A 23,629-nucleotide genomic window follows, 5' to 3' on the forward strand; every position below is an offset into this window, starting at 1 on the left:
ATATTTATTAGATATTGGAATTTTTATAATATTATTCATTTATTTTAATTAAATTAGCATTTTGTTACTTATATAATGAATTTTTTTAAATAATTAATTATTTTAATATATTTTATCTCATCATTCCATATTTTATATTATACATATTAACATAAATAAATAAACATATTAATATAAACAACAGATAGAAGGAAAAAAGGGAGAAATGTAATCAGAGATATATTGAGAACATAGAAAAGTACTTTATTTGTGATTTATCACAGCCAAAAAACATAACTAAAACAATTCTGATAAGGAACTACAGTTATAGACATTATTGCGTAATGCCATTTTAATATTGTAGTTCTTATGGACCCATTTAATAGTTTAATGAGTTTGTCATATATTACTCAAGGAACTTTAGGTTGTACAATACCATTATTTTGAGGATTTGTATGTTGCGTTTGTTCTGCAGCAGTTTGTAACAATCTTGTTCTACGTCTGGTATAATGTTGCCATAATAAAATTTGTTGATCATCTATAAACTTTGTACATTGAGAATTTACTACTTCTCTTCTAAAATGTTCATATTGTAATAAATCTAAAAAGTATAAACACATAGGATATTTCAAATATTTTGCATATTCTGGTTCTTTCCAATATAACAAATATTTAAGGTAATTTATAAATGTTGAATCTTTAAAGTAACCACGTTGTGCTAAAACTAAAATAATAATTATAAGTATTTTCTTAATAAATTTAATATATTACAAAATATTTTAATTATTATCTAACATACAATTTAAATAGTTTGGATTTGCAAGACATTGAACAAATTCTAATTCAACTTGAAATCTTAAGCGTTGTTGATCATCTGTTTCTGGACCCCCTAAAAACAAATGCATTAAACAAAAAATATAGTAAAAATTATCATATAATTTTCAATATAATTTTTAGATTGAATTATTTTTTACATAAGAAAAACAATAAAATATGTAAGAGAAATAGAAAACTCTAAAAATATAATCTAACCTAAAACTTGTTAAGGAACAACAAGCACGTATAATTTATTTATGATTATATTGTAAAATATTTAATTTTATGATACATATATAATTTTAAATAAAATTAAAATAATAGATATGATAATAATAAAATTCATATATTTGTATATAAAAAATTGATATAAAAAAACAATTTAAAAGATACAAGTAATACAATAAATCCAGTAGAGAAAAACTTACGAAGTATATAAATATATTTATAAAAATATAAATTAAGAAAGAAAAAATAATACTCTTTTAATTCAATAAATTAACAAAATTAAGTTTTGTATAAAATGTTGCATGTAATAATATACACATTAATATGAATAAAAAAGAAATAATATACAATTGATTTGTTTACAAAAACAATCTTAAAAGTTTTAAGAATTATGAAAATATAATTTATATATTATATATATAAAAAATACCGTTCATTCCAATGAAAGATGGTTTTCTGCCTTTCATGAGACTCGGAGGATCATCCAAACGGTTCATAGTACATTAATTCGTAATAGTCGATTATTTTCGACCACAATGATTATAAAACACTATCTTTTTTATTAAAAAATAGACAAAATATATTTGAATCCAATTACAAAATTTATACAATCCTTACCAGAAATTTCTTCACAATTCCTTACTCTGAAAGTTTTCGTATACATATCGAAGCTTATGTCACAAAATCACAGGTAAGTAAATTGTAATCAAATACATTGTAGCGACAACAGCGCCATTGTTTTCTATGGCCATTTAAAGAACGAAAAAATGCATTTTGTTATAAGAAATCAAAGATCTTTTAGACTAAAAAAGAAATGTTAAATTAATATTTTTATTGCATATTTAGAATATATATAGATATTTAATATAATAATATAAAAATATAAGATGAACTCATTATATTATTTATAAGAAAAATTAATAAATTAAAAAAATAATAAAATTTTTATATAAATTATTATTATTAAATTATTGTATATATATTATCATAATATTAATTTGCAATATATGGTATAATGCATTACTTAAATTAAAAAAAATTGGATATTTCATTAATATCGTATATTATTTTACATGCTGTTAAATGTGTCTAATGAAATGTTTTTCAAATCATAATAAGTAACTATAATATATAAACACATATGCAAAATTTATTATTTTTAATATATTATATTATTTTATATTAAAGTCAATGCACAGTTTTTCGTGCAAGGAAAATTATTTTTTTTGCTTTAAAAATAAATATAAATTTAGTTAAAAATTTTATTTTGTATGATGTAAAATCCTATTCGAAAAATTAATATAATTATTGTTTTTATAATTAATTTTTAATTATATTATTATATATTATAATCTTCTACTTAAATATGGATTATTAAGAATTTTATAGTCATCAGGATGTCCGCTTCCAAAGCGGAACATCAAGGAATTAGATCAGAAAATGATTAAATTAGAAAGCGTCGCGATTCTTTTGCGTCGCCGACCTCTTTCATTCCGATGAATGCTTTCATAATTCTTTTGTTCATGTTCCCTTATGAAAACTAATTAACAATCTGGTAATATCGACGAATCTTAATGACAGGAAATATATTATATTTAAAATCCTCAGAAACTGCATACTTAGTTAAAATAAGTATCCATTATAATTTTTAAAAGAACAATTAACAATTTTTTAATACAATTGCTGTCATTTATTATTATTATTTCAGTTTTTATAAAAATTCAACTATTGTATTTTTTAATAAAAAAGTTCTTCTAATAAAACAGGATGTTATTTTTAATGTCTTTTGATTTTCTTTCAAAATCTTCTTTGTGTATATAAACAAAATGATTGAGAACGTCTAATATATGGTTTGATGGTTACAATAATTATCTACTTCTTCCGTGCTTATACAAATCCGGAGAAAAAATATAGGGAGAAAATATGCTACTCTTTAATCGGAAATGAACACGTTTTCTACACCTGACCTAGTGCTGTTGCTTCATAACACGTTACGAATTCGAGTCCAATTAATTTGTGCTATGAATTAAAAATCAAGACGTTCACAGTTTCTTTCACTCTTCGTTGAGACATTAAACCAATTCTCTTGGCGATCAGTGTTACTCTTTTGCCTTATCTTGAATTGATATTCACAAGGACAACGCTATTTCTGCTAATTTCATCAATCGGTAATATTCTAAATGTGTATCGGTGGAATTAATACGATAGTGCTACAGTTATCGTGATTCAGTGAGCAAAGCTTAATAAATTTTTTACGATTCAAGGATTTTCTAATAATAATCGCCGCAACGCGAGAAAAACTCTTATTTCTTTCTCATTCAGCAGAATTTGTTTTTTTAATTCATTTGTTTACAGTGTGAAACATGACTACGAAGAAGATAATTCCTGTGCCTTATCCTTTTTCAATGGAAGAAGAATTGAAAAAGAATCCGGAATTAAAGATGTCAGATATCGAGATGTTGAGGGAATGGTGTGAAAAACAACAACATTTGCCTAAACCGTCAGATCTACATTTAATTATGTTCTTACATAGTAATTATTATAGTATAGAAGCGGCTAAAAATACTATAGAGAATTTCTTCACCATTAGATCCCATGTTCCTGAATTTTTCGCAAACAGAGATCCATTAGGATCGAAAGAATTGCGTCAGATATTCAATGTCGTGTGAGTTTTACTTCTTCTTTATATATTCTTTTGTTCATTATTATCGATTATCATTCATATGGTTTTTTTCATTGCGGAAAAATAAATTTAATTTTTTATTGCAATACAGATTCGCGACTGAATTGCCTGGACTCTCGAAACAAGGGCACAAGATACTTTTCGCGAAATTAATAGATACCGATCCATCACATTATTCTTTCGAAGATAGTTGCAAATATTTCTTTATGGGAAGTGATTTAATTGGTTTGAGAAATGGTATTTGCGACGGGTATATTTTTATTGGAGATTCAACTAATGTGTCTTTGGGCCACGTTGGGCGAATAAGTCCTATGGGCATGAAAAAGTTGGTAATGTACATCCAAGAAGGAATACCTGTTCGACTCAAAGGAATACATTTTATCAATACTCCATCGGTAATGGATGTGATAATAAATATGGCGAAGCCATTCATGAAAAAGGAATTTTGGAATATGGTAAGAGATTTTGTAACGAAATTTTACATATATAGAAAACAAATTGAAACTTTTTTTTACACACTTTTACTATTGTTTTTAAATAAAATATTTCAATTTAAATACTAAAATAATTAGATCTTATACATTATTATGAAAATATATATAATTACATAATTATTTATTTTCATGATTATAATATATTTATATCTATTTTATCTATTTTATCTATAAAATAGATTCTTAAATATCATAAATTAGTAGTTTTAATTAAATTAATAGTTTTAATGTTAATTTTCAATTTATAAAAATATTAATAATTAAAATATGTTTAATAATTACTTATGTAAGTCTTTATATCTCATGGAAAATCAATTATATTATTGAACAATACGCACAATTCCGTTTTATATGAAATTATGAATAAAGTAATTACATTAATTCCATATGTGGAATAATTTAATTAGCAGAATATCAATTGAAATGATGAAAAAATAATCATAAATTTTTTATTATTTAAATAAAAATTAATCATAAAAATTAAAAATACATATTGTGCATATAATATACATAAATTTACATAAACTTTCATTAAAATCTGATTTTCGGGTTAAATGAATTTTTTTGTAAAATAATGTATGGAGACTTTTGTATACTTATCAATTTTAGCATAAATCATAAATCATATATCGATTTCTATTTCATTCTCTTTTATTTTTTATTTAATGTATATTTGTAATTTGCATTTGTAATGAATATACCGATTCCATCATTGCAATTTATATTTGCAATGATGAGATTAACATATAATCAAGAGATATTTCTCTAAAGAATAATTTTATTTGTCTACACACGTATCTTACGTAAGAAATAATTTACTTATTTACATTAAACTCTAAGTAAAATGATAATTTCCCAATCTATAGATATAATATATTTTTTCTGTCAAATTTATAATTAAATATTATATTGTATATTGTACATATGAAATATTTTGATTATTGTTAATTTTACTATTTATCTTAATTAGTTGTTCAATAATTTTAGGTAAAATAGGTAATACTTTATTAATTTCTTTTTTAGATACATTTACATTCATCGTTAAAAACATTGGAAGAATTTGTTTCTCTCGATCTTCTTCCTAATGAAATCGGAGGAAAAGCAGGATCGATAATTCAAATGCACGAAAATGAGATAAAAGAGATCGATGATAAACGAGAATGGTTTATCGAAGAGGTGAAATTATCTACTGTAGATGAATCATTGCGTATTGGAAAAAATAAGATTGCAAATGATTTTTTCGGTGTCGAGGGAACTTTCAAGAAGCTCGAAATAGATTAAGAAAGGAAAAAGAAAAGGAAAATTGTGTGTATTTTTTATTTTTAAAAGATTTATTTTTTTTCTTATTTTCATACGGATAATAAAGATTTATTACAATATTTTTTTAATTGTATAGCAAATGATAACATTGCATAATATGTACGATGATTTAAAATAAAATTATTATATACATTTTATAATAATCTTATTAATAAAAATTTATTAATAAAAATTGATATTTAATATTTTTAATCAAACAGAATAATTGTAATTATATTATTAAGTATTAATTACTTCATATTAGGACTAATATCATATTAATTATCATAGAATATAATTTCATAAAATTTTTTAATTAACGATGAAATTATTAGATAATTTGTTAATTTTTGAAAAATTTCCTCATTTTTAAATGGATAAATCGTTGGGAAACAGATAATGTAATAAATTATTTGTTGTGTAAAATTTTATTAAAAAATATATTCTAAATAATGTATCCAGGAAATTTACTTTACATTGTAGTATAAGAATACAAAGTCCAAGGTATTTCAAAACTTATAATTTTATATAATTTCAAGTTTTTATTTACAATGACTTGAACTAAATTTTTCTTCTTTATCATGTAATTTGAATCTTGTGTAAATTTTTCAATGATATTTAAATTTTAGTAATGAAAAATAATATTTATTATTTTTACTGAAAACTACATTTCCAATATTAAAATTATGTGTTCGAAGAGGTGAAATTATTTACTGTAATTTCATTCATCATTGTGTATTAGAAAAAATAAGATTGCGAATGATATGTATATTTCATGTATAATAATTTAATTATTAAAAAAATTAATACTATATTCTATTTTTACCTAAATTTTTAAATGGAAAGAGTTTCTTAAAATATTGAAATTAAAAAGATAGTGAAATTAGAAAAAAAATCCATTATTTTTATATATAATTCAAAATCTATAAATTTCTTTAAAAGTGGATTTGAAAAATAGATCATTAGATGGGAAATTGTTCTAAAAAAAAAAGGAATTGTATTTTGGATCAATACTTAAAAATTTATATGTAATAATAATAAATTTGTTTATGAAACCAAAAACTAATTGTTATAAAAACTCGATTATTTAAATTTGTTTAAAAGATTATTTGAAAGATAATTGCAATTTATATGTTTGCTAATTAAAATAAAGAAGAAACATATATATTGCATTTATTATAAATTAATATCAAGATTTGTTATTAAATATTTTGTATTAATAACTTTTTTTTATATAAATACATTTGTTTTCATAGATTTTTTTAATACTATAAATAATATATATATATAATTTATATATTTATATATATATATTTTATACTTTATAATTAAATATACTTAAATACTTTATAATTACTTTATAATAAAATTTTCATATGATTCAAAGATAAATATATTATAAATTAACATTTATAAATCTGACAACCTTGCAACTATCATGCTATTTGCGATTATATGCTAACTCATTTCATTGCTCGATTGTACTTGAATGATAGTCAGTATTATTCAAACCATCAACGTGATCTCTACAAAACAAAGATTTTCCTTCTATCATATAGTAAGTGCTTTACTTCTGTTATACACATATATTATTTAAATTATTTGATAAATCCAAGCGTGATTTCTGTAAAAATTTAATAATATAAATTCATTTCTAAAAATGAAATAAATATATATCAATAAATAAATTATTTTCATTAAATTTAATTGAAATAATGATTTAAAACGCAAATATCTTGAATGTTTTATTATTAGTTTATTATTAAAAAAATTATATTCCTATTATTCAATTATATCTGAAATTGTGATTTGTATTATAAAATTTAACTATTATTATAAAATTTTTTATAATAATTAATTTTTTTTTGTTTTTAAAATTTTTTTTCATTATTAAAATAATGATAAAATAATGTCGTTAAATGTTTTTATGTATTTAAAAAATTATATATATGTTTTTAAGAAACTCGTATGCAAACATGGGCACATTTCAAGGAATATCATACGAAGAAGAATTGAAAAAAAATCCAGAATTGAAAAATGAAGACATACAAATATTAAAAGAATGGTATAAGAAACAACCTCATTTACCACAAATAACAGATTCAGAGTTGGCGTTATTTTTACACAGTAATTATTATAAAATAGAAGCTACGAAGACAACTATTGATACATATTTCACTATAAAAACCCATGTTCCTGAATTTTTCTCTAATAGAGATCCTTTGGGATCAAAGGAATTAAGGAAATCTTTTCAAACTGTGTAAGTTCTTCTATTTGTAAATTATTTAATTATTTACTTAACTTTTGTCTTCAATATTTCTGAAATATTTAAAAAAATAATTAAATATATTTAAATATAAAAATTAATATTAAATGTGATAATTCCTATAGAATATTATATCTTTTTAAAAAGAATTAAAAGATATTGAAAAATTCAATTTTCAAGAACAGTTTTATAAGAAATTAATCTTAATAGAATTATACATACAATTACACATATTGTAAAATATTAATTTTCATAATTATCTTTAATTTCCATTATATATTTCAATATTCAATTCAATTATCGTTTGTATGTAGATAAAATGTTACTTATCTTTTAGAAATAAACGTTATCTTATTAAATTATTACCTCTTTTTTTAAATTGAAAATATTATTTTTTTGAAATATATCTTTATTTTTAATTTTTATAACATATTAATATTTATATTTTACAAAATTCGTTTTAGGACTATTCAAGTCTTAGAAAATAAAACGCCAGAAGGATATGCAATTCTTTATGGAAGATTAATCGATTCTGATCCTTCAAATTATGTTTATAATGATACAATGAAATATCTGAGCATGACTCTTGATTTGTGGCTTCATAAGGAAGGCACAACAAATGGACATATAATTTTATTCGATATGAAGAATGTTGTTTTCGGACATGCTGCTCGACTAAATCCTGTAGGATTAAAAAAGTATCTTATCTATTTACAGGAAGCATTACCAGTTCGTTTGAAAGGATTTCATTTTATGAACATTACATCAGTAATGGATGTAATATTAAATATGATGAAACCATTCATGAAAAAAGAATTATTAGATATGGTAATATATACTACTTTAATATTCTAATTAATTTTAAGTGTTTTAACAATTTAAATAATTTAAAAATTTCTTCTAGCTTCATACACATACAACTTTAGAAACATTGTCGAAATTTATACCTATAGATATATTACCAAATGAGATTGGTGGAAAAGCTGGTCCTCTAATGGAATTTCACAAAAAAACAATCAAAATGCTCGAGGAGAATCGTGACTGGTTCTTACAAGAAGAAACGAAAGTCGTTAACGAATCCCTGAGAATGGGTAAAGGAAAAACAGCAACTGATCTTTTTGGTGTTGAAGGAACTTTCAAGAAACTCGATATTGATTAAATTTTCAATTGCATAAATCTTAATGATTAAATTGATATTTATTTTTATTTTAAACAAATTTTTTAAATTTGATTGTATTATATTCCAGAAAATTTTTAAATAATAAATAAATAAATCATTTATGCATAAATATTTTTTTTTCTTTTATATTTTATGTTACTGTATTTTTAATTCTTTAATGATAGAAATTCATTTATAATTATTTTATTATAAAGGAATACTTACTATGTTCGAAAAAATATCCAATATTAAAACAGATTTAATACATATTGCTTCTACCTTTTCGTCAGTTTCTTATATTACTTTCACTGGCAAACTCTTTCAGTTTATATCGATTCGTGAAAACGAAAGTATCTACACGAAGTGTCACAGTTATAAAGATGGAGAATTTAATGGTAAGTGCATCATAATTTTATTGTAATTTCATAATATTTAATATATATATTTTAATGTATCATAATATATATAATCATTATTTCATCTTTAGCAATATATCTTAATTTGATATTTTATTTCAATTTTAAGTAGTTAAATTATTAAATAATTTCACTCATAAAGCAATTTTTTTATCGTTCGTGACATATTAAATACTTAAGATCTTTAAATAATAATAATAATAATAATTAATAAAAAAAATAAGAAAAATAATTCTTTTTTTCGTAAAATTATACTATTGCATGATGTGATCAGATGATTCCGTAATCAGTTTGGAATTTAACTTAAAGTCTCGTCATCTGATATCTATGTTTATTAATTCTTTGTTTCTGATATATAAATTTCACTTTTATTATTAAAAGTGATTGATCTCTAAATAGTCTCAAACAGCAATTACGTGATTATAAAATAGTATTAATTAATTTACATTCAATTAAATTATTTTAAAATAAATCAATAAATATAACTAATTAGATGATTACACTTTCGAATCAGATCGCATTTATTCTGATTAGCCCTTGCCTGGGGAACATATCACATCTTTTGTCAGAATCATCTACAACGACTACTCCACCATCGCCTCCTAAACCTTATAGCTTTCATTATCAAGCAGGACGATATCCTGGAAATATAGATCGTGTTCATCAAGAAAGTGGAGATGGTACTGGACATGTTCAAGGTAATTATTAAATGTCCAACATTGAATTTTAAAAAATTTTTTTCTAGTTAAAAAAAATTATTCCTTTAATGTATTTTTTAGGTTCTTATTCTTTTATCGATCCCAAACATAAAATACGAACAGTACAATATATAGCCGATGAAAATGGATTTCATGCATCTTTAATAAATTATGAAGATACAGTTATTCAACCTGTCGATTCTGAAACAGTAAGACTCGCGAAGGAAAAACATTTTCGATTGTATCAGAAGATAGCTGAAGCAAATGCTCATGGTGTTCCAATCAATCTTCCACAAGTAATGAATATATAACTTTTTTTTCTATAGATTAATTTAGAATTCAAATGATAATAAAAATAAAAATATTGGGTATTGCCAATATTTGAAATTTGAAATAATGATAATGAAAACTATTTTAGGTTAGAAACAACCATTTTCGATAATAAAATTTTTCAAAAAATCATTTATTTAAAATTTAAATTTTTATATTTATTTGTTAAAATATTCGCAAATTTTATGCATTTCTTTTAACAATTGTGAACAAATATAATTTGTATGATTTGATTCAAATAAGATTTATTTTCATTGCTAGATAAAAATAATTTAATGAAATGATAGTTTTCACCTGTTGATCTATTTTATAGGATTCTGCAAATGTGGAGAAAGCAAAGGATAAACATATTCAACTTTACCAAAAAATCGCCGAGGAACATGCGGCAATTGCAGCTCAAAGAGAAACTGAACGATTAGCCTATGAAGCTACTTCTGTAGTAAACGATGTAAATCTCGATCATGCGTACTAATTTGTGCATGACAAAACAATAGAAAAGAATTAGAAACACAATGATTATTACTGAGTATTATATAATACTGTTTTTATTATGATTTTCATGAAATTTAATATTTAAGAATTTAAATTTAAGATCAAATGTATATAAACTATATAATATACAGACTACTTAATTTGATTTACAAACATGAAGTATTTTAATAGTTACAGCAGTTTTTCTTGAAAATCCACCTTAACCATTTTATCCATTTTCTTTTATGCAAAAATTTATTTATTTTTTTTTTGAACTATTTTCTCAAAAAAATTATTTTTTTATCATTTTTCAAAACAATTAAAAGAATTTGGAATTAAATCTATGAAAAAAATAAAATATATTTATTACGTATAAATTTTCGCGCAATTTATTGTAATAACTTGAACATATCTATAAATTTTGTTTCGATATATGGAATAAAATCGGATAAATTTAGTGAAAAAAAATAATGTTATCATTATTTATTACTTAAGTAATTAAAAAATGGCAATAGGAATATAGAAATATAACAAATTTTTTTGTAAAAAAATAATTCTGGTAATATTGAATATATCGATCTATCGTTATTGCACCCGCCATAGTTTATTCGTAACATATTCACAGTGTTCGGTATCAATACCGATACGCATAATTGCTTTTCCTACAAGTGGAAAAATGTCGAGAAAACGTAAATTATCAAATATAAAAGAAAGATGCCGTATTTGCCTCGTTGATCATGCATGCATGACTAATTTATTTGATGAAGTTATACAATCAAGACTAACTGATTTAAGTAAATGTACTTCTATCAATGTATGTTTATATCACTTTTTTAACTTTAATTATATGCTTTTTTTATTCTATAATTGAACATTTTTTTTTTTTAGATTAAAGATGAACATGGCTTACCAAATGTTATATGTCATATATGCCTCTACAAATTGGATATGTGGGATGAATTTAAAGAACAATTTATACGATCAAATCAAATGTTATTAAGTCAATTAGAACTTATAGAAACTTCTGATAATGAGGTGAGATAATTATTGTAAAGAAAATAATTTCTATTCTATAAAAATAAATTCAATTAATTTAATTTTAAATTTTTAGTTCTATATAATTGAATATGTATATATATTTTATAATTCATACATAAAATAATATTTACATATATGTAATATTATTTATTATTATATAATATATACACAATAATATCTTATAGCTTTATTCATATATATATTTCATAATTTTGTTATAATTTTAATTATTTTTTAAATTGTTTTTTAGAATTCTAAATCCAAAAGATCATGTAATAATTTAGAACAAAGTGGAGATGATAGTCTTTCTGATTCTTTTGATAAGGTATAAATAATAATAATTTTAACATTATTTAATATTAATAATAATTTTAATATAATTTTTCAATTATTTTTCAATTTTTTAATTAATAACATAAAATTTCATAAAAACATTTATTTCAGAAAAAATCAAAAACAGATGTACCAGCATTAATTCCTTTACAATTTACAAATAATGAAAACATAACAAATCAAACAATGCTCAAAGATATGTATATATCTGAAGATGATGTTACATCTTCAAAGGATTCTTCACAAAAGGCACATGATGCTTCTAATGATGATAAATGTAAAAATAATGAAAAACAAGAAAATAAAGATAAAATTCAATTAAAACCAACATTAGTTCCAATGAAAGTTAAACCATTAACTGGAAGACGCAATATAACTGAACGAAGAAAAGCATCAACTAAAAGATGGGTTGCAAGGAAAAAAGCACTTCTTGCAGCAACAGGAGAAAGTGTTTCAGATACAGATTCTATGGCATCAGATGATACACAATTATCACCAGTGCAAAAAGCACGAGCAAAAACAAATATGGATAAAGAAATTGAGAAGCAAAAAAGATTGATTAGAGTATTAAAAAATTTGGAAACTAATATGACAGATAAATATACTACTAAAAGTGATAGAAATAATTTTATGAGTATAGACAGTGATTCTGATACGCATAGAACAAGATCTCTTAAAGATATTAATTCTGATGTTTCATTAACTGAAGGTAAAAATATGTCTATAAAAGAATGCACTGAAGTAAAAAAAGATAAATTTTCTGAAGATTTAAAAGAGAAAGAAAGTCTTCCTGTATTATTGCCAGAAAAAGTTATCGAAAAACAATCATCAGAAAAAAATGGAATAGAAATAATTGAAGATACATTTACACCATGTTCAGTAAAATCAGAATTACAAATTGGAGATGCTACATATATTGTTACTTCTACATTAATGCTTGCAGAACCCCATTATTTAAATAAAGCAAATTTAAATACTTTGTCAAAGGAATTTAAAAATGGGACTATTGAACAAAATTCTCAAGAAAAAAATACTGATATTATTGATGCTGTACAACTTCGTAGAATTAATCCAGTTCCAATAGATGCTAATAATAAAAAATGTATTGAGAGGTGTTTAAATATAGAAGTGGAAGGAACAGAAATAGAAGCATTAAAACGTGTACAAGTTGAATTAGCAGGTTTTGTAGAGAAAGAAATGAAACATAGATTATTTGGAACAAATAATGATAATGTAAAAAAGAATAAAGGAGGATGTAAAACTTCATATCAAACTTTAGATCAACAATTGAAAAATATTATAGAAAAAACTATAAAGAAAAATTTTGAATCATCTATGATGAGAAGTTGTGGTTCTGATTTTAATTTATATTCCCAACAGTCTGGAAAAGTTTCACCAGCATTTGTAAAAGAAGCTATGAATTCTAAAAAATATCAACCGAAAGTTCTATTAAAACGTTTAGACTTAGCAAAAGAAAGTATACAACGAAATATTAATAATATGCATGTTTTAGTTAAACGTACAGTTAAAAATAAACTCGGCGGACCATTTAGTATGGTTTCTCATAAAAGACAAAGTGTACTACCAATAAGATATAATGATTATAATACTTCAGCTTTAGATTCTGATTCATATTTATCAGATGAGACATCTGAAGCCTCTAAGCCAGATAATACACAAAAGTTACAAGAAGATAAAGAACAAATTAACATTATGAAACAAGTAAAAGAGTCAAAAGTTGCGGATTCTATTACTAAAAATGAACATAAGATAGAAATTCAAGAAAATGTTTTTAAAATAATTTCATCACATGGTGAGAAACATATTTGCGGCGTATGCGAACAATCGTTTGATAATCATAATGATGCCGTAACACATGTTCGTATGCATAAAACAGAAACTACTTCTATATCGCGACATAATAAACATAAAATGATGAGATGTAAGAGATGCCACGAAATAGTAGAAGCTAGATTTGTAAAAGCTCATGTATGTAAATCATCAAAACAACAAATTCACAAATGTTATGTATGTAATTCGACCTTCCGAACTGAAAAACTTTTGGTACGCCATTTAGAAAGCCATGATCAATCTGAATTTAATATAGAAAATATAACAAAAGGAGATACTCAGAAATTAAATGCGAATACATCACAAAATTCTAAAGAAACAGTACATTTAAAATCCGAAAAAAATCAACTTTCAAAAATAGAAAATAATCTAATAAAATCGGATAATTCTAGAATAGAAATAAGCAATGTTCAGTCAGAGAAAATTGGAATATCTAAAAATCGAGGAAATTTCGTGTCAGGAGTAGAGAAACCAAAAGAAACATATACTTGTTTTGTATGTGATAAAATATTTACAGATGAAGAAATATTGAAAGATCATTTACAAAAACATTGTGATGATATAAGCGAGGATGATCAAAGCCCTGGTAAAGAACAATATCAATGTGCAATTTGTGGAGATTCATTAGATTCTGAAGAAGCACTAGAAGCACATGTTGAGAAACATTTATTTGATGAAGAGGATGATAATCCTAATCTTATTAATATTGCTAATGAAAATGATAAGTCAAATGAAGAACCTTATCAATGTCTACAATGTGCAGAAACATTTAATTCAGAAATGTTATTAGAAATGCACATGCAAGCTCATGAAGAAGAAGCTGCAATAGCAGAATGGGAAAAACAAGGAATAAAAGCTTGTGAATATCAATGTATGATTTGTGATGAACTTTTTGACACAGAAGAAGATTTATCAGAACATTTAGATATACATAATGGAAATGCACATGTTTGTCAGTTATGTGATAAACCATTTCCTAGTCTTGAGGATTTGCAAAAACATGTTGCAACTCATTAATATAATTTAGCGTTGCCAGAAGAATTCCCTCACAAAAAAATATGCTATATATATTTTAGTACCCCTACTGCCACTCTTTAAATATGAGTGATTAATAATAACGTCGTTATCCTGCCATTATCATTCGTCTTTTTCCCATTATTTCCTTAATCTGGTAACGCTAATGTAATTATTATTTTTTAAATACATATAAATTTTGTAAGATCGTTTTGTATATTAATAAGCTACCCAAATATTTTCGTGTAATTTTGTGTGCAATGATTCTTGAGTTTATAATTTATAATAATAACTAAAACGATTTTTTATTATAATAAATATAAATATGTATGATAATATTCAGATATATTAAGAATTTAAAATCAGTCTTTAAATTATAATGTATAATTCGCTTCCATTTTATTATCTATAAAATATTTGTATTGCACTTGATTTTTAAACGACGTTTAATATTTTTAATAATAATATTATACTTGCAAATACAAAAATTTTAAATATTGAAAATTTATGAAAATAGTAAATAATATGATTATTTGTAAATTAAATATAGGAATTAAGATAATTATTTTAACATACAATATTCAGAATTATAAAAATTTCATTTATATATATATATGTTAAATATTTCATATATAAATATAAATGTATTAAAAATTTGTGTACATAATACTTAATAAAAATTGTTCGTAATACAAAGTGATTATTTATATATAAACAATATTTATAATATATATGACCATAAAGTCGCGTCTCCATTGCGTTAACATTTAATCGATAAAACCATTCAGTAATGCCAACAAGTGTTGACTTGTGCATCGACTTGAATTATATGACTTGAAAAATCGAACGATATTCTGATCAATTTACCGACTGATGTCGATAAATACCAAAATCGCGCCGAAATCAACATTGAGTAATTGAATTGTCAGATTTGTTATTAAATTATTAAATACGATTAATCAATTAACCGATAAAATGGAGATATAGCACAAAAAATTGATCGATTAAATTATTCTGTAATGGCAATTAGTATCGATTAGTACTGATGCAATGGGAACGCGACTTAATATAAAAAATCTCATAATATGGAAAATTATAAATAACAAATGAAATTGATTAGAAATAGGATCGATTAAAGAAACAATTAATATAAATTGTAACCTGTTTTTTAAGTGAAATTTAATATATGAAATTTGATGAGTATGCAAATATATGTTTTTATGATATAATATTACACATTAATTTTTTTCTTCTAAATAATTTTCATTGAAAAGTTTTACATTGTAATTATTTTGGTCAAAGCATGATTATTATTGAAGTCATTTTCGCAATTAAATTTTTCATGCTACAAATTTTTGTGAATGTAATTAGCGTTTGTGAAATGTAATGTCAGTACATTATAATATTTATAAGTAAGAATAGTCGCTGCATCATGTATTATGTAATATTTCGTACATATGTCATTTATTAAGTTATACATAATAAATTTTATACACAAACTATAGTCTATTTAACAATATTATGGAATCGCGAACATTCTTTACAGAAAATAATTTGGAGGACTAATTATAAACAATTACAAAAATCAGTCACTGGCTGAATTGTAAATGTTATTATATTCTACTATATTTACATAAATACTGTGTATAATAACACATTATTTATTCGTGACGAATAATTAGCATTTATCACTATATATTATGAAAATTTGACTTGATTTGTTGAAATTGATCCTTCTGAGCGCTTAGCAAAATTGTGATATTTAAATAACAAATGATTTTATTAATGCCAACTTTAATATTTCTAAAATTTCTTTAATTAGATGGAAAAGTATAATAAATGCTTCTTTTTTAATCATTTAAATCTACAATTTGTTTGATTTCATAATTATTCTGCAATATTGTTCTTTATATTAACTTAAAAAGAATATTTCTATATTAGAATTCTTGAAAGCATGTATTCATAAAGATACATTGATATCAATGATGAATATTTAATTTAATTAATTAATTATCAAATAATTTATTATGAAAAAACATATTTAACTGTTTTCAATTTATTTTGCGCTTTCACTTCCATATTTCTGAAATTGTGATACATTTATTAAAAAATTAATAATGATTATATGAAATACCTTCAATGCTGTACATTTAATTTTATATAAAATTTTTTGTTTAATTAAAAAAAGGGTATTATGACTTCATTTTCATAAACAATCATTCAACATTGCCTTGATATAAGAAATTATGTACAAAAAGCAAATATTTTCAGATTATAATTTTTAATTATATTTTGATTTTTTATATATAAATAATTTTTTTTTAATATTAGAACATTGTAATTATTAGAAAAAAAACGAAAAAATTGGACAATTCTGGGTCCCAAATTTATTTGTTGGGTACATTTCATGTACACATTTCTCAAGCTTTTTTTTTTTACTTTTCGTACTAATGTACTTTGAACATCATAAAATCTCAACTTCGTTAAACAATTGTAACTTTACATATCGTTTACGTTCTTAAATCTATTATATACAATGATACCATTCGGAAAGAATAGGTTTTAATAGTATCATTTGAATAACAATAAATTAAATATACTTTTCGTCGCATTCGCCGAAATATTTCATAGTAACAATATTAATAATGTCGAAAAATGTATAATTGTACATTACCTCAAAAATCTAAACTTATATTATAATTCATGGTGTACATATCCATCTTATTTAGCACGTATTTAATTTATAAAGATGGATATAGAGAATCCTAGCTATATACGAAAAACTATTACTCGTCAAAGTAAAAGTTTCGTTTTAAGTTTTATTGCATCGACCCTACATCGAACCGAGAAGTAGAATGAAGTAAATATATGCATTTTCATTTTCATGTTTACAATAATTTTTTTGAATTTCAATTTAAGTTCACTTATAATTTGAACCATAAGGTTTATCGTATAACTTTTTTCATCTTTTTTAACGCTCATTATATGTATAATACACGAAATGAACGATTTCTAATATAAAGTCTCATGTAATTCTTATTTAACGACATTTACAAATTTTCTTCTTTTTAACGAACATGCTATTTCATAGAGAAATAAACAACAAAATAAAAATTCTTTTTTTTCCATACGCGTTACGTTAAGTAACTAACAATGTTCATATAATTTGGCATTACATGGTAATTTTACGGAGACACAAGTTCTACGTAATTTGCAGGATAAAGACCCACTCTACCATCTTTTCGTCCTTTACACCACCCTTGTTCATCTTCGTCTTCTAATTTATCAAATACATCGCCTGTGAAAATGTAAAATTATATAAATTAATTTTCTATTTAATGCAATTAAATAGAATCTCAAAAAAAATATCTCAAAAACAAAATTGTATATTATTTAGTATTTAAAATAATTTTATAATTATATTAAATAATGATAATTATGAATATGAGAGAATACTCTTTATCGTACCTTGTTTAAAACTAAGTTCATCTGCTTCAGCTCCTTCATAATCATATAACGCGCGCACAAGAACTCCAGGTTCTCCATTATCAACCAATGGTTCACCACTATCTTCATCCCATTCTTCTTCTTCAAATGGATTTGATTCTTGCTTAACATTTGTACCATTACTAAAAAGAAAAATTTATGATTTTTATTTAATCGCAAATAATAATATATAAAATAATATGAAAATATAATTTCTATGGTCTTTAAATAGATATAATTTTATATTCTTTTGAAAATTAAATACTTTCGTTTAAAATAAAAAATCGATTTTAAATTATTCTTAACACTTACGTCATCGTGGAGGTCCTATTTACTGCATTGCCATCGTGATTATTCTTCTCTGAAGAATGTTTGCTGGAGTTAATCGTATCCGTTTTTGTGTCTGCATGACTAACATCTGTTGATATCACTCGGGAAGTGGGCTTCGATTTTGATTTATTATTAACAGGTGGGTATTCCTATATCGATGAAAAATGATTATATATACATAATTATATATACATATAAATAAATTAATATGTATATAAATATCATTTTACAAAATTTGAAGCTATATTTGTATTTACAATTTTATATCGTTTTTAATTGATAGAGAAATTATAAATATATATATATTTATAATGTTATTTTTTAAATCATGCGTGCAACCAAATAAATAATGTATGATATTTAGATTTTATATTATATTTAATTATATTTAATCATAAGCATATATACTAATTATTTACAAAATTTTTAATTTGTTATTTCTAAATTGAATAAAATCTTTAGATATAATGAAAATTTTATTATCATGTTATAAATTATTTTGCAACAAAAATTCTGGAAAAAAAAATGTAAAATGATTCATATTGAAACGAAAATGAGTATATAAAATGAATTAAAATTATGATGCTTCACATATCTGCTTGCCTGTTATTATCATTTTTAAGATGTTGCTTTCATGAATATTGATTTCCTAACTGTTTCATATATTATGCGACAATGAGAATGTAACAATATATTCATTATTACAATGAAAAGATATAATTTATAGTTATGGGCATTATGCTAATTGTATTGTGCAAATTAATTGTGCAGACGATTTCTGGTTGCAAACATGTTTGCCTTATGCTTCGATGCCATTTAATAATAAACAATTATCAAAGGATAATGAGATACAATGCTAACAGTCATGTTTGCTAAGCATACAAGCAAATATAGAGCGAATTTACAGTTTAGATTTGAAATACTACTTAACATATTATTTTAACAGATTGTGTAATAAAAAATAATAATAAAAAATGAATTTATTCGGCAAAAATTACATGATGCAGAAAATATCTATTATGTAGTCATCAAATTTTAAATATCTGATGTTTTCTCGAAATCTTTTTAAAAAGATACGATTTCTCTTTATTTTGACATGGAGTACCAGTTTCCTAATCTTACTCATTCACAATCGTCTGCATAATCTATATCGACGCACGTTCAATTCGCGTCATTGGCATGTTGATTATATTATAAATAGATAAAAACGATCTTCTGATTAGCTATTGCATTGTTAAATATTTTCAAACATTTGAATATTAATAATTAACGAAACAAATTTGAAAAGTTTAATATTTATAAATTTTAAACAGATTCGTTACATAATCAATTTTTCTGTATCAAGGAACATTTACTAAATTTTTTTCGTAATCTTAATTAATTGAAAAAAGATTAATTGAAACAGTTTCACATTTAATTGACTCAATTCATCGCAAATTCGCTCCAGCATCGAATGATGGAAACATGCTTGGCGTGTATCCGTGATATAGATCTGCGATTACGTGCAAGAACAAGCGCATAGCGGGTTACGGTTAATTCAGTTAAGTTAGGCGAACCAGAAGCTGAAAAAGGAAACCCATCCTCGGTGACCTCGTCGTGTTTACCAGTTTCGACATTATTTCGTGATTGTCGACCGGTAAAAAAAAAAAGCTCGATTTCCTTTTTTATGCGCATATGTGCTTATATGTGTGTGCATGAATCTTCGCTCATATCTGGGCAGGTGGTATAAACGAAAGGCGCGAATTGGTAGTGTAAAACATAACAAAATTTTACATGCACATCTTCGCCGACCGGACGTTGATTGATGAGCGTGATGGAGCCAGCCGGAAGTGCCTCCTTTGACTTCGAGCCTTTGGCGATGTCACGGAACTCCTCTGTGTAGTCCTGCGTAATAGCAACGCCCAAAAAAAAAGAAAAAAAATAGACAATCACATGCATGCATTCCGGAAAATTGTTCGATCGTCATAGGGGTTATACATTTTTTTTTTTTTTTTTTTTTTTCAAAACTTTGACAGGAATTCAATATTGTATCATTGGGATACATTGTTAACAGGAGAGACGGATACGTATGTTCAATAAAATTATTCTATGTATATTGGATAATGAGAATTTCGGGATTACATTGTTAAATTTGTAAAATTTTTTGTTAAGATTGATACAGAAAAGATTATACGTGTAGGTTATGTAATTAATACATATGGAGTAAGAAATTTTAATCTATAATGTATGTATGATTAATAGAAATTCAATGTATCGACTTATATTTTAAAACCCTTAAACGACCCAGTATCGTTGCTTATAACGCAGTTATTTCGAATAGAATACCAAAGGATATCGAGACATATACAGAGTATAAAAAAGGAACGATATTAATGCAGTTATAAAAAGAGAAGAACAAGAATACATAATATTTTCAATACACGCTACGACTATACTTTCTAACATTAGATCTCAACTATGAGCAAGAGTTTACATGCGATAAAAAAAAAAAAAAAAAAAAGAATGGTTACTAGGCGTAAATTTGTATTTTATCATCTTACCTCGAATTGTGGCCAATTCATTGCCATATTTACACCATGGTTGTTCGACCACCATTTCAGATCTTTCTCATGATCCGCGTTATTAATTGTGTGATAGAATTCTTCGTATATTTGTGGTAATCTATAAATGGCGACAAATAAAATTTGTTTTAAATACTTTTTTAATGATATAGATTCATTCATTTTTTAATATATCCAGTTTTCATTTCAATCTTTCAAAAATCTGAGATTCAAAGAATTATTATTATTATATGCTGCATTTTTTTTTTTGTTTATTAAATATAATCTATATAAATGCAACTTGTGACCATGAAATTGTACAGATCTAACAGATCAATCAATCTGTTAACTGAGAGAAACAAGTATTTAATCCTCTATAAATAGATTTTTTTTTTTGAAAGGTTAAAGGTATACCAGATAAAAAATCAATATTTTACTTATCCATATTAAATAAATATAAGATATGTATTAGTGACATTTATAAGGATTAAAATTAATTCATTAATTCATAATTAAATATTCATAAATTGAATACTGAAAAAATTATAAAGTTAATAGATAATAAGAGCACCAGAATAAAAAAAATCTTTACTTTAGTTTTCTTATATTATACACAATGAAATTATGTATTGATAATATTACACACACTTACATCGGATCCTGAGATATATTGAGGCATTTATGAATGCCAAATAGGACCTCTTTGAAGAACTGTAACCGCTGCGCCTCCATCTCTTGACACTTTTCGAACACCTGAGTCATATCCTCCATGTATTTAGGATTATACTGATTAATCTCCTGCAACGCCGCTTCGTACTTTTCTTTCGCCTTTTGAACTTCTTCCTTCGTCTTCTGCACCCTGTCTTGCATTTTCCTCACCTGCCAATTAAATAAAGAGGCACTCGATGAATATTCACATTTGAAATTCGAATAATCGCACGTACTACATTGAAGGTAAAGATCTTGGTGCATATCCAACCATATTGGTGAGTTAGAAAGGAATAGTGAAGGAAAAATATTTGTAATTTTTATATTGTTTTCATAAATGATCGTCTTAATATTTGGATGTTCTGAATAATGATTTTATTTATTATGAAAATCCCAATTCTTTACCCTCAAGCTTTATCTAGCATATATATCGTGATGGCATACGTTTGAAAAAAAAATAAGCGTGATTTCTAATAGATTAATACATTTCTATAAGCTGCGATAGCAAATATTGACTCGTGCGATACAATTATATGTATAAAAAAATAATAATAATTTAATACACGAAGTTTTGTTTTCTATTATTATTAATTGTGTTGTAATATGTTTTGTAAAATCTGTAATAAAATATATTGTAATAATGTTGTATTTTGTAAGATTTGTGTATAAAAATATTGTAAGATATTGTTATATGTTTCTTGAAATTACAAATTACAAATTAACTAGCTAAGCAATTAATTGGCATACATTAGTTTCTAAGAAGAATTTAGAATTACGCACATAGAGATATAGAGACATATAAAAGAAAATTCTATATTGAAATATATTAAAGCATTGCACTTTATTTCTAGGTAGTAATAACGAGCAATCATCGAGCACGATAACTTTCAGAATTAGATATGAAAAGTTGATTGTATTGCGTGTTTAATTCCACATGATATTTAATTTTGTTAACAGTGTTTTCACTTTTTTACGTTTATTATATTTTAAAAAAAAACTATTATTCTTTTTTCTCATTTCGAATTGTTTAAAAAATTACATTTCAATTATTAAAACTGTTTAAAGGGCCCGATGTTTGCATGATATGAATTATCCACAATTATCGAAGGAAAGGCTTGAGTGAGATAAAAATTCGCTTACCAGCAGAGCTTTCTGTAATGAAAAACGAGAGAAAATGTTAATCAAGATACATGCTGCATGCAGTATTATTATACATACAAGCTGAACGTCTCCTATTTTAGATTTCCTAAAGGCTTTTCGTATTCTGAGGGCCCATGCATCACATCCACAAACTGTCATCTAAAAACGTCGTTAGCCTTTTTTCAGAAGATCGCCTCTCGTATGGCGATTAATCGAATTTCTCGAATGCCGGGACGTATAATAATACTTTTTCTCGTTATTTCTATTTTAAAACAGGTTTCGAAGCCTTCGAAAAAATAATAAAAAGTGAAAATGCAAATCGAAAATAAAAGTATATATATATATATATA

At 24.0% G+C, this 23,629-nt stretch overlaps 5 protein-coding genes across 12 annotated transcripts in view; 3 read left to right on the top strand and 2 right to left on the bottom strand.

The window, feature by feature from the left end:
* Positions 1 to 220: 220 nt before the first annotated feature.
* Positions 221 to 1,824, bottom strand: LOC102680037 (mediator of RNA polymerase II transcription subunit 31). 2 transcript variants are annotated; one of them, XM_031508020.1, is made up of 4 exons: positions 1,642 to 1,823; positions 1,454 to 1,573; positions 779 to 868; positions 221 to 703 (listed from the first exon to the last, which is right to left on the bottom strand). In XM_031508020.1, exons 2-4 carry the CDS (start codon positions 1,518 to 1,520, stop codon positions 390 to 392), a joined length of 471 nt encoding a protein of 156 aa, XP_031363880.1. In that variant the 5' UTR covers positions 1,521 to 1,573; positions 1,642 to 1,823; the 3' UTR covers positions 221 to 389. The 2 variants fall into 2 exon arrangements, with proteins under 2 accessions (XP_031363880.1, XP_031363879.1); XM_031508019.1 differs by having other exon boundaries at positions 1,454 to 1,824.
* Positions 1,825 to 2,937: 1,113 nt separating this feature from the next.
* LOC102677464 lies at positions 2,938 to 9,054 on the top strand. The gene is made up of 8 exons (XM_006610687.2): positions 2,938 to 3,191; positions 3,379 to 3,688; positions 3,798 to 4,161; positions 5,224 to 5,480; positions 5,983 to 6,003; positions 7,460 to 7,759; positions 8,230 to 8,593; positions 8,670 to 9,054. The coding sequence occupies exons 2-8, from the start codon at positions 3,387 to 3,389 to the stop codon at positions 8,922 to 8,924; spliced, it is 1,863 nt and encodes a 620-aa protein (XP_006610750.1). The 5' UTR covers positions 2,938 to 3,191; positions 3,379 to 3,386; the 3' UTR covers positions 8,925 to 9,054.
* Positions 9,055 to 9,146: 92 nt separating this feature from the next.
* LOC102679898 lies at positions 9,147 to 11,030 on the top strand. The gene is made up of 4 exons (XM_006610612.2): positions 9,147 to 9,319; positions 9,855 to 10,038; positions 10,120 to 10,334; positions 10,682 to 11,030. The coding sequence occupies exons 1-4, from the start codon at positions 9,305 to 9,307 to the stop codon at positions 10,838 to 10,840; spliced, it is 573 nt and encodes a 190-aa protein (XP_006610675.1). The 5' UTR covers positions 9,147 to 9,304; the 3' UTR covers positions 10,841 to 11,030.
* Positions 11,031 to 11,426: 396 nt separating this feature from the next.
* Positions 11,427 to 17,104, top strand: LOC102680501 (putative leucine-rich repeat-containing protein DDB_G0290503). The gene is made up of 4 exons (XM_006610617.2): positions 11,427 to 11,653; positions 11,728 to 11,874; positions 12,128 to 12,202; positions 12,322 to 17,104. The coding sequence occupies exons 1-4, from the start codon at positions 11,516 to 11,518 to the stop codon at positions 15,076 to 15,078; spliced, it is 3,117 nt and encodes a 1,038-aa protein (XP_006610680.1). The 5' UTR covers positions 11,427 to 11,515; the 3' UTR covers positions 15,079 to 17,104.
* A 335-nt stretch (positions 17,105 to 17,439) lies between these two features.
* Positions 17,440 to 23,629, bottom strand: part of LOC102681760 (protein kinase C and casein kinase substrate in neurons protein 1) — a 55,701-nt gene continuing 49,511 nt past the window's right edge. For 2 of the 7 annotated variants that reach the window (XM_031508002.1, XM_031508003.1), the window contains exons 5-12: positions 23,358 to 23,438; positions 23,280 to 23,291; positions 22,084 to 22,310; positions 21,432 to 21,552; positions 20,665 to 20,775; positions 18,874 to 19,040; positions 18,544 to 18,704; positions 17,440 to 18,373 (exon numbers count right to left, since the gene is read on the bottom strand). In XM_031508002.1, the coding sequence (XP_031363862.1) occupies positions 18,261 to 18,373; positions 18,544 to 18,704; positions 18,874 to 19,040; positions 20,665 to 20,775; positions 21,432 to 21,552; positions 22,084 to 22,310; positions 23,280 to 23,291; positions 23,358 to 23,438 (993 nt within the window). In that variant the 3' untranslated portion in view covers positions 17,440 to 18,260. The remainder of the gene's footprint in view (positions 18,374 to 18,543; positions 18,705 to 18,873; positions 19,041 to 20,664; positions 20,776 to 21,431; positions 21,553 to 22,083; positions 22,311 to 23,279; positions 23,292 to 23,357; positions 23,439 to 23,629) is intronic. The other 5 variants (XM_006610632.2, XM_006610629.2, XM_006610631.2 and 2 more) reach the window with 4 other exon arrangements.

The sequence above is a fragment of the Apis dorsata genome, unplaced genomic scaffold (assembly GCF_000469605.1).
Source record: "Apis dorsata unplaced genomic scaffold, Apis dorsata 1.3 scaffold_74, whole genome shotgun sequence".
NCBI classification, from domain to species: Eukaryota; Metazoa; Arthropoda; class Insecta; order Hymenoptera; family Apidae; genus Apis; species Apis dorsata.

Bases quoted from the DNA above. Each gene is read 5' to 3' on its own strand.
- LOC102680037 (XM_031508019.1), bottom strand. From the start codon at position 1,520: ATGAACCGTTTGGATGATCCTCCGAGTCTCATGAAAGGCAGAAAACCA. The intron at 869-1,453 runs GTATTTTTTATA...ATTTGTTTTTAG, and splicing joins ATCTTTCATTGGAATGAACG to GGGGTCCAGAAACAGATGAT. The intron at 704-778 runs GTATGTTAGATA...TTATTATTTTAG, and splicing joins AAATCCAAACTATTTAAATT to TTTTAGCACAACGTGGTTAC.
- LOC102679898 (XM_006610612.2), top strand. The intron at 10,039-10,119 runs GTAATTATTAAA...TGTATTTTTTAG, and splicing joins TGGTACTGGACATGTTCAAG to GTTCTTATTCTTTTATCGAT. The intron at 10,335-10,681 runs GTAATGAATATA...TCTATTTTATAG, and splicing joins TTCCAATCAATCTTCCACAA to GATTCTGCAAATGTGGAGAA.
- LOC102680501 (XM_006610617.2), top strand. From the start codon at position 11,516: ATGTCGAGAAAACGTAAATTATCAAATATAAAAGAAAGATGCCGTATT. The intron at 11,654-11,727 runs GTATGTTTATAT...TTTTTTTTTTAG, and splicing joins GTAAATGTACTTCTATCAAT to ATTAAAGATGAACATGGCTT. The intron at 11,875-12,127 runs GTGAGATAATTA...ATTGTTTTTTAG, and splicing joins TAGAAACTTCTGATAATGAG to AATTCTAAATCCAAAAGATC.
- LOC102677464 (XM_006610687.2), top strand. From the start codon at position 3,387: ATGACTACGAAGAAGATAATTCCTGTGCCTTATCCTTTTTCAATGGAA. The intron at 3,689-3,797 runs GTGAGTTTTACT...ATTGCAATACAG, and splicing joins CGTCAGATATTCAATGTCGT to ATTCGCGACTGAATTGCCTG. The intron at 5,481-5,982 runs AGAAAGGAAAAA...TTTACATTGTAG, and splicing joins AAGAAGCTCGAAATAGATTA to TATAAGAATACAAAGTCCAA.